General features: G+C 33.3%; 2 protein-coding genes across 2 annotated transcripts; one reads left to right on the top strand and one right to left on the bottom strand.

Moving 5' to 3' along the window:
- Window positions 1-579: 579 nt before the first annotated feature.
- LOC106424971 (putative pectinesterase/pectinesterase inhibitor 43) lies at window positions 580-4,464 on the top strand. Its single transcript, XM_013865710.3, has 3 exons — window positions 580-1,342; window positions 3,446-3,830; window positions 3,925-4,464. The coding sequence occupies exons 1-3, from the start codon at window positions 580-582 to the stop codon at window positions 4,223-4,225; spliced, it is 1,449 nt and encodes a 482-aa protein (XP_013721164.3). The 3' UTR covers window positions 4,226-4,464.
- Window positions 4,465-7,645: 3,181 nt separating this feature from the next.
- On the bottom strand, window positions 7,646-9,070 carry LOC106424908 (RING-H2 finger protein ATL17-like). Its single transcript, XM_013865654.3, has one exon. The coding sequence runs from the start codon at window positions 8,686-8,688 to the stop codon at window positions 7,849-7,851; it is 840 nt and encodes a 279-aa protein (XP_013721108.2). The 5' UTR covers window positions 8,689-9,070; the 3' UTR covers window positions 7,646-7,848.
- Between the last annotated feature and the right edge of the window lie 1,796 nt (window positions 9,071-10,866).

The raw sequence follows: 10,866 nt of genomic DNA, 5'->3' as shown, positions 1-10,866 counted from the left end.
ATATAGGAGATTACAAAAGGTTTTTAGGCTCAGGGTGTTTAGGGACTATCGTGCTGATAACGTGTTGTGAAACTTAAGATTTAGAACTGTAAGTTTATGTCTATTATTAATCATAAAGTGTTCCCTTTATATAGGGGATTACAAGATAGATAAAAGGAAAGATTACAAATCATAAACATAAAAGGAAAAGAGAAATCCTAATCATACAAAGAAAATGAAATTGAGTTTTCTTTCCTCCTAAATCATGTAGCCGTCTCTCTCTAAGTCTCCGGCCGCCGCCTCTCTCTAGGATTGGACCGTCTCTCTCTCTAAGTGTATGGGCCGGTTATGGACCAAACCGGTTGTGTACATCCATCAATTGATTTATAACAGTGATGACAATTTTTTTTATATTAGATTTCACAATTTCTATTGAGTTTCCAATTTTACTTGCTCTTTTAAAAAAACAATGTTTTCCTTCTAATATATAATCCACACCGGACTTGATATTTCCAACAGCCAGGAAGTGGTGGACTCGGCATTTTTGGTTCGGATTCTCCAGAAGAACAGTCGGTGGGTTCTCCGGAAGGTTCTCCTCAAATGGGAGATTCTTCTGATAATCAACAATTGGATTCTTCCGAGGTTTCTCCTCAAATGGGAGATTCTTCAGAGAATCAACGGTTGGATTCTTCCAAGGATTCTCCTCCTCAAAATTTGAATGGTTCCAAGAAACGACCGTTGGATTCTTCCGAGAACCAACCGATGGATTCTTCCGAGAACCAACCGATGGATTCTTCCGAGAACCAATCGCTTGATTCTTCCAAGTATTCTCCTCATAATTTGGACCCTTCCAAGAATCAGCAACCAGATCTTTCCGAGAGTCGACCTTCAGATTCTTACACTACCCAACAGTTGGATTCTTCCAGAAATCAACCTCTCGATTCTTCAGAAAGCCGACCGTTGGATCCTCTTCGAAAATTAAATCCGCTTCAAGCATTGAATCCTTTTGGAAAATTGGAGGATAGACACTTATCAGAGGAAGGAGGGTTCCCACGGTGGGTAACAACGCATTCCCGGAGGCTGCTTGCAGCACGTGGAAGAAGAATTAGCGCGAACGTAGTGGTGGCAAAAGACGGGAGTGGTAAGTGCAAGACGATCGAACAAGCATTAGCAATGGTACCAATGAAGAACAGAAGGAAGTTCGTGATTTACATAAAACAAGGTGTTTATAAGGAAAAGATTGAGGTAACAAAGAAAATGAAAAACGTCATGTTTGTTGGAGATGGGCCAACAAAAACTATCATCACGGGAAACGTCGCATTTTTGCCCGATCGCATCGGCACCTACCGCACTTCCACATTCGGTAAATTCATATATACCATTCTTTTAAGGTTTTCTGCTTTAATTCACATTAAAAATTTATACTCCCTCCGTTTTAATAGGTAACTAGGTGTTTTCCTGCGCCTTGTGCATTAATAATTTTTTTAAATTTATATTGTATTGAAAATAAAATGTTATTATTATTTTAGATTTTCTTATTTTCTTATCAATATTTAAATATAAATTATTATTTAATTGAACATAAAATTAAGATAAATAAACAATTTGTTTATTTTAAATTATATTTAATAATAGATATCCATAAATTTAACATTATAATCTTAGATAGATTTTTATCTATTTATTTTGGATAAAATGTATCAAATCAAATTGTATAAAATTAATAAAAATTTGATAAAAATTTGTAAAATTATCAAAAAGTACAACTGAATAGTATTTCTAAAATTTGTAGATATATAAAAGAAGCTAATAATATTATGATTAAAATTTTATAATTTTTTCACAAATTGTAAAAAAAAAAATTGAAAACATTTTTGAGTAATAAAATTCTATAATTATAAAAATATAAATAAGTAATATTTCAAAATTTGTAATATTATTAAATATTTTATCTAACCACAAGTTAACCAATAGGAAAATAAAATGAATAATACATTGGTCATATAACATAAATTTTAAATAATTTTATTGACAATTGAAAACTTATTCAAATTTGGAACAAATCTATATTATTAAAAGAGAAGTACCCATTTGAAAATGTTTTTACTTCATTAATTAAACTCCCGTTTTTTTGCTTGTCTTTTTCAGTTGCATTTATGAAATATCCTAAAACGAATAAAACTACCTAATTTATTACTTGTGTTTTCAGTTACATTAATGAAATATGCTTAAATGAATTTAAACTTCCTATTTTATTGTTTGTCTTTTTGAGTTACCTTAATGAAATATCTTTAAATAAATTTGGACATAATGTCATTTAATCAACCAAAAAACTCATGAGTTATCCTTACGTGCATAATTTTAATAATGGAAATTTTTAAAAACGTGCATCATTAAAATGTTACCTAAAACATGCAGCACTAATATATAACATGCATCAATAAAACTAGAATTTGACTCACACAATTGTATGGATATTATTTTCAGTTGATTAAATTTAAAAATAATTATTTATTCAAAAAATATTTAAGAATGGCTATGTTTTTAAACATTATATGGTATTATTTGCTCATAACTCATTTGTTATTTGATAAATTGTTAGAAAGAAATTTTTAGCATAATATAACTCAGTTGTCATTTGCTAAATTTATAGTTTTTATTTATATTTTTTATTATTTAATTATAATATTTTCATTTTATATTTGAAAGATAAATGAATTTTCTTTCAAACAATATTTTTGTAAATGTATTTTTTAAAAATAATCAATTAAAATTGTTATTATCATTGAATATCATTATTTTGACATAATTTGAGTTTTCGTTTACATCAAAACTTATCATATTTTATGATAATTTTAATTTAAAATGTAATTTTCATATTTTTCAAACAAATTCTAAAAATATTTTTTAAATATTTTGTTATAATTGTTAAAAAAATATTGAGTTGCATTTCAAATAAAAAGGTAAAGATATTAAAAATATTCTAATTATAATATGTACAATTTAATATAGTTTTAAGTAAATGGTCAAAATAAAAAAAATTACACATAAAATAATCATGATTTTTGTAAACTGGGCGGATCATTATTTATATGATATCGCACACGAAAGAAAAAATTATGTTTTTAAAATTATCTAATTAACTCTATACTCATTTTTGTTTTTTTAATATGATATCACACATTCGTAAAAAAATAGATAGTTTAAGATGTAAAAAAAAAATATTTACTTAATGAATATAATATGAACGAATATTACAAATACATCATTTAATAATAATTAAAAACTGAAAATTCATATCCACGCTGGCGCGCGGATGATGATCTAATAATTCTTAAAAACAAAGGGAATATATTTAGGTAATTTGAGCTAACCTGAAGATTCATAAATGATTCATAACACTTGTATTGCATTATTTAAGTTATTTTTGATGTTAATGTGTTAATGTTTTTTTCGGTGTTTGAAGCGGTAAATGGTGACTATTTCATGGCGAAGGACATAGGGTTCGAGAACACGGCAGGAGCAGCACGCCATCAAGCAGTTGCACTCCGAGTTTCGGCCGATTTTGCTGTGTTCTTCAACTGTCATATGGCTGGTTATCAAGACACACTTTACGTCCATACACACCGTCAATTCTATCGTGACTGCCGCATCTCAGGCACCATCGATTTCGTCTTCGGTGATGCCAAAGCCGTTTTCCAAAACTGTGAATTTGTCATCCGCCGTCCCATGGATAACCAGCAGTGCATCGTTACAGCCCAAGGACGGAAAGACAGGCGTGAGACGACTGGGATAGTTATCCACAATAGCCGTATAACTGGCGATGCAACATATCGTCCCGTCAAAGACAAGTAACCATAATAATTACTTTATATAAAAGTTTAACTACGTTACTAGCCTTATATCACTAGCGTTATATATATGGACCTTTATATATCTCTACAGGAACAGAGCGTTTTTGGGACGGCCATGGAAAGAATATTCAAGGACAATCATAATGAACACAGATATCGATGATGTGATAGACCCAGAAGGTTGGTTGAAGTGGAACGAGACGTTCGCTCTCAAAACGTTGTTCTACTCCGAGTATCGCAACAGAGGTCGTGGCTCGGGTCAGGCCCGCCGGGTCAGATGGAGGGGTATTCAACGAATCTCTGCTAGGCAAGCCAGGGGGTTCGCTCCCGGGGAATTTTTACGTGGCAACGCATGGATCACAAAGAGACGCATTCCTTACAACGCTTATTGAAAGCTGGTCTTTTTTTTTTTTTTTTGCTAAACATGAAAGCATGTCTCTTTATAGTTCTATCTTTTTTTTTCCAAGGAGAAGCTCTTTGTGTATATAAATCTGGAGCGAAAGAAGATTTGTACAGTTTTTTATTGGGAGGTATATATAGTATATGTATTGTATTCCTAGGTTCATATATATTGTCAGTTTGTCATCACTAAAACAGTCAACATCCTACATCGAAATCCATGTCCCTCCAATCATTGTGTATCCTCATGAGGTTTCCAGAAAACAGAGTTAGAATCAAAAAGACTTTCTCCGTTCTGTACAAGTTGCAAGCTCAAATCAGTTTTACTAGCCCTGTATAAGAGTGATCCCTTTTTAGAGAAAGCAGTGTAGACTATATCAACGGCGACCTATTGATTCTTGATTGTTAGTGAAAAGGTTAGATATTGGTTTATTTTTGTTGGTGTTAGGATTCTAACCATTCTGTAGATCACTTTGCATACTCCATCTGAGAGGTAAGTCAGTTTTGAAGCTGTATCATCCATTAACCGGGTGTTTTTTTGTTCTATGGTAGTTGCTGATATGAATGTATTTGCTGATTACATATTGTCTTTATATCCGTTAGTTAGGATCATGTCCGATCATGCATGGGAGTCGGGAGATAATGGGTACTTTCACCGTTCACGGCTAGGCCTGGGCAAAAAATCCGGAACCGAAGAACCGAACTGAAATACCCAAAATCGGAACCGGATTGAACCTTCAAATATCCGAACGGTTCCTATATTTCTATATCCGAAATATTCGAACCGAGAACCGAACGGGTGCCCGAATATATAAAAAAATATTAATTATATATACATGTAACATAACTAAATATATATACATGTAACATAACTAAATATGTATATTTTTTTAATTTAAAAATCTATTAAAAGTATCCGAAAATAGTTGAGGATAACTAAATCCAAACTATCCGAAACTATCCAAATACTTTTATCCGAAATATCCAAAGTAATCCGAAATATCCAAACTTCTTATTTAAATCATCCTAATTATTTGATATTTTACTCTAAATAACTGATATTTTATCTGAATTACCCGAATCCGAACCGAAACCAAATGAGAACCAATTTTTCCGGATATTTTCTGGTTTCTAGTTTTTTACTATCTAAACCGAACCGAACCCGAAACTATCATAACCGAACCGAACCAACCCGAAACTATCATAACCGAACCGAACCAACCCGAAACTATCTGCACCGAACCGAACCGAAAATAGGAAATGGATCATCTATCTCCCTACCCGAACTACCCGAAATACCCAAACCGAACCGATACCCGAAATGCTCAGGTATGTGAATTGCCTCTTGAATATAAGGTATGTATCATTTTGATCGTAGGTTATGTTTGGTTTTGTTAGGGATATTTTAAAGTTTGTATAACATTTGGACATGTTCAAATCTAATCTCCAGATGGTAGATGTTTATTTAAGTATCAGGCGTCTGAATGTGGACTTGGTGTAAAGACTGTTTCCTGGCCTACATGTAGTTATTTTACAAGAGCCTTGAGTCACTAAGAGCGATTTGATTACATATAGGTCATGTTTGTTTTGAAATTCAGACACTGCATCTGGATGCTATCTTTTAGATGTCGTTCATTTGAACACTATTGCATCAACATCTAGATACAACATCTAGATGCAACATTTATAATATCTACAATTTCTAAATTCTTAAAATGCTAAAAATAGAGTTTGGATGCTACATTTGCATTTCAAAATACAAAAGACCTAAACAGCTTAATACAAATATAAAATGACTTAAACTAGTTATTATAATTATTATATAATATTATTAATTTTAATCCGAAAATTGTAATTTTCCGCCTAAATCCAAAAACGTGTTTTTCCGCAAAACCAGAAAATACGTTTTCTCTCTGAAACCCGAAAACACATTTTTCCGCCAAAAAACAAAAACATGTTATCCCGCGAAAACTTGAAATATGCATTTTTTCGCCAAAATCTGAAAATGCATTTTTTGCGCAAAAAAAAAAACATGTTTTCCCACAAAAAAACATGTTTTCTCACCGAATCCGAAACCATGTTGTCCCGCCAAAACCCGAAAAATATGTTTCCCGACAAAAACGAAAAAACGTGTTTTCCCGACGAAACCCAAAACATGTTTCCCGCCAAACCCTGAAAATTGTGTTTTCCCGCTAAAACTGGAAAATATGTTTTTCCGTCAAAACTGAAAAATGTGTGTTTTCCGCCAAAACTGGAAAACACGTTTTTCCGCCAACACCGGAGAATGTGTTTTCCCACCAACACCGGAAAAATTGCATTGTCCCGTGAAAACCGCAAATTTTATGTTATCATAAAAAATCTCAAAATTAATTTTCCCATAAAAATTTGCGAAATCACTTTTTCCGTAAAAATTGCAAAATAATTTATTTAAATATTATAATCAATTCATTATTAAGAATTAAAAATTTGCCATTTTTGTCATATTAACTACTAGTATTCAAATGCTATTATAAAATCCAAAAAACGAACAATGTAACATTCATATGTTGCATCTCAATGTAAATACAAGCTATAAAAACGAACAACATTTAAATGAATGTTGCATTCAGATTCAGCATCTAGATATTGCATTCAGATGCATAAACGAACATGGCCATAACTAAAAAAGATAAACCGGAATCCTTTGGTTTGATCGTTGGGATCTCATCATCTCACTAGGTTTCGTGATGGGTGTGGTTGTTAACTCTTTCAGCTTTGTTCTGCTTTATGTACCATAGAAAGATATTTTAGATTGGCAACAGTGCCTCTAGAAGAACCGCTACTCTTCTCTAGTAGAATCTTGCAACATTATGTCTGATTAAGTTTTTAAAGCAAAAACGCAAACATACGTTATCACGATTTATTTTCCACTCTGCATTTTTTTGTATTGGTAAAATACAGTAAAATTACATTTTTGACATTAGTTCGCCATATATCGTTCAGCAAGTTACCATTCACGGCCTATGCGTCTCTATCTTGCTGCCTGTGAAGTTTTAGTTATCTGAAATTACAAAATTTACATTCCGAAAAGTATGTTATTGATGGTTGGGCAAGGACATCTTTGGTTAGTCTCAGTTATGTAGAATTAAACACAGTGTCAGTTCTCAAGAATAAACATTGTTTTTTGGTAAAAAAGAATAAACATTTTTTATTGGTTGTTTGTTGTAAGTTTCAAGTCTCGATTCAGTTCAATGTAGTATCGTTTCGTTTTCGGAACTAAAAACATTTATGGCTTCAAGTATCAACCGTTTATAATTTTAGTCTGGCAAAATCTCGTTTTTTGCCAATTTTGACTCAAAATTTAATTTATTTTCGGCTGGCAATGTATTTTACGATGCGTCTCTCTGTTCAATAGTAGTAAAACATACTATAAATGTCCCAAAAAACGACAGTTGAGATTACGTCACGGGTGCAAACTCATTAAACAATGAAATCTACATTTTAACCCTTTTTGGAAACGCCTGAACTGAAAAGTAACGAAGAAGTATTGTAGCTCCGCATTCTTAACTCTAAACAAGGAAACATTTATAACAAATCATACACGTCCACGTAGCAGTAAACATTTAGCGTCTTAAAGTCAACGAGGCTCTTCTCCTCCAGAATCGATATCTAACTCCGTCATCGGCATGCTAGAGATCGGAGGCGGAGGGAACCCGATAGAAGAAGACGACGAAGCGCTTCTCCGTTCTTTGCTGAAAATCCGCGTGGAAGATATCACCCGTGACCTAAACGAGTTACTCCGACTCAACTCGTTCTCCGATTCTCCCCCGAGATTCCTCGTCGGGACTTCAATCGCCGCCGGTTTCCCCCTGGAATCTTCATGATCGGAAGTCCCAGCTCCTATAACGTCGTTTGTGTCGCCTGGAACCGGGTCAGAAATCGAAATCGCGACTTCTTTCGCCGCAGTTTTTACTCCTCCGTCGATAGGTTCGACGAGCGATCGGCACAGAGGACAAGAGGAATGAGAAAGAAACCACATATCAATGCACTCAACATGAAACGCGTGCTTGCAATTGGGCAAAACCCGACCCGGTTCGCTCTCCTCAAACTCCGACAGGCAAACCGCACACTCGATCGCGTCCGAGGCGGTTGCGGCGGAGAACGTGAAAGTGGGAAGAGATTTGACGACCGAGGGGTCGAGACCGCGAGTGGTGACCGCGGAGGTGGAGGAGGAAGGATCGGCGAAGAAGGTCATAGCGGCGGCGGCGCGTCTACTGCGGTTTAAGCGGCGGATGTGGAAACGGCGAGAGCGGTGGAGGTAGCAACGAGAGTAGAGGTGAAGAGAGACCATGAGAATGACGAAGAATACGATTATGATTATGGCGGTGAACATGATTCTGCTGTTTATAGCGAAGCCGGCAGGATCCGAAAAGGATCCGGGTGTGTTAGTTACTGGATTTGGGTCTCTAAGACTCATGCTTTCGGATGATCACGAGTGGGAACTGAGAGAGAGAGGAAAATAAGCTTTTGTGGTTATATTAGTATTGGCGAGTGTTTTTGAGAACAGAAAGAGAGATGGTCTCTCGGGACATCGGAATTTGAAGACGCCAATCTTGACCATTTACTTTTTCTTTTTTTTTTTGATCAACTCCATTTACTTATTGACGCTTTTAATCTTTTGTGTATTGATTGATACATTTCTTTGTTTTCGGTTGTTGAGAGAAAGTAGGCTTTCAATTTTTTTTTTGAAGTGTTCAAAATATTAAAATGATCATATATGTGCATAGACTATTTTTCTAACACTTCAAAGTTAAAGACCTGCGGCTTGTGAATTAAGATGACAATTATATTTCTTGATTACAAACATTAGTGTTATACTATAACTGATTTTCTTTTCTTTTCAGTCTAAAATGGTTAAGCAACAAATCATTGCATTGTTCACTGAGGTATATTTGGTAGACCATCGTTATGGCTTAGAAAGTATTGAGAAAGACCGATGAATTGGTATTCTAGTTACAGGGAGTATATGAAAGGCCTACCATTGAAGCTTGTTTATATAGAATGCCGAAAGAAAACTAAAAATGAATACGAAAATATATAGAAAATCAATCATGTTTGTATAAGGTTGTTGTGGTCGCCGCCGAAGGGAGCAAAGAAGCGAGCAGTGTTTGCTTCGAGCAAGCGAGCAGTGACGTTTCTCTATGGTAATGAGATGGAGAAGATGGTACATAATTATTATCATTTTGGATTATAAATCTCCAGTTAAATTTTCTATACACTAAATGTAGTCCTCGCCGCTTTGAATACTCCATTTTAATATCATTTTGGATTATAAATCTCCAGTTATATTTTCAATTAATTTAAAATTTTGAAAATAAGAGTCAATTAGCTAAAAAACCCACAAAGTAGTTGGAAATTAGGTAAATACACATGATGTGATAAGTTGTGTGTCTATGAACAAAGATACCATGGTGTGTAATTTAGGATATTGAGTTAATTATGAGAAAAGTTGTGTATATGGGATGCAATTTCACAAAATAAAAATATAGAATATTTATGCAAAACCATAACATATTGATTGACAAAAAGAGGGCTGAGTTCAGCTTAACTATTACGCATTCGAATATCATTATCTTTTTCCTTCTGACCAAAGTAGTAACAAAGATAGTAAGATACCATCATTTAACAAAAAGTTGAAAAAATTCAATCATAAAGGTTGTCAAAATTAGTTTTCTTTTAAGTTTCTAGGTCTGTTCAAAGCATCTTCCCTATTTGTTTAAATTTTGAAAAAAAAATATCAAACAAATGAGAGACATTTGTAGCGATCTAAAACTGAAATAAATTTATCTTGAACGAGATTCATGAAGGGTTTTATATAAGAATGGTTGATTTTAAAAAATGTTTAAGAATTTATAATCATTGAGTTATTGATAAAAATTATATTTTATTAAGTATTCAAACTCTCTAAGAGTATTTGAATTCATAAATTATGTGACCTATTGAATCTGAAAACGACTTAACAACAAATTCATTAATGATTTATAGGAAAACTGAAAAACTTCGGATCCCTTTAACACGACTTTGACCATGGACGGGGAAAACGTTAGAAAGAACACTCAAGTATGCGGGAATCAAATGTAAAATATCTTGTAAATTACTATGTGACTCATTAATTAATGGGTAAGATGATAAAGCCACATAAGACAACAACATAAGTGATCAAATTCGTGAGCAAGTCCACAAATTTCAACAAAAGAGAAAAGTTATAAAGTCGGAATCTTTGCAGAAATAACACTAGAAAGTTCAAAGTCGTCAATATTCCAAATCAACTTAAATGAGTATGTGACTCATGATAATGTGAAGTTTCTGAATTATTTATATTTTTCTTTTTATTTTGATGTCTTTTAACCTAATTTCTTCTTTTTTGATGTTTTGTTGGTGAAGTCTTTTGATGTTTATGAAAATTGTATTCTTTAGTCTTTGAAAATGAATATCAGGATTCATAGAAAATTATTTATGTTCTCAGGCTAGAGCATGTTTGATTTTCTTTAATGATGACATTCTTAAGTTAAACTGTTTACGAAAATTGCTCTGTTTTAGCTATGAAATTTTATAGGTTTTACACTAAAAGAACAAAACAAATATTAAATACTAA

This window comes from Brassica napus, chromosome C8 (assembly GCF_020379485.1).
Source record: "Brassica napus cultivar Da-Ae chromosome C8, Da-Ae, whole genome shotgun sequence".
NCBI lineage: Eukaryota > Viridiplantae > Streptophyta > Magnoliopsida > Brassicales > Brassicaceae > Brassica > Brassica napus.
The sequence above is the reverse complement of the archived record's forward strand: the minus strand, read 5'-3'. Positions and strand labels throughout refer to the sequence as shown.

What these genes read in the sequence shown, in the direction of transcription:
- LOC106424971 (XM_013865710.3), top strand. Translation starts at nt 580, where the DNA reads ATGGGAGATTCTTCTGATAATCAACAATTGGATTCTTCCGAGGTTTCT. An exon ending in CTACCGCACTTCCACATTCG is followed by an intron (nt 1,343 to 3,445) that starts GTAAATTCATAT and finishes CGGTGTTTGAAG; the next exon opens with CGGTAAATGGTGACTATTTC. An exon ending in TATCGTCCCGTCAAAGACAA is followed by an intron (nt 3,831 to 3,924) that starts GTAACCATAATA and finishes ATATCTCTACAG; the next exon opens with GAACAGAGCGTTTTTGGGAC.
- LOC106424908 (XM_013865654.3), bottom strand. Translation starts at nt 8,688, where the DNA reads ATGAGTCTTAGAGACCCAAATCCAGTAACTAACACACCCGGATCCTTT.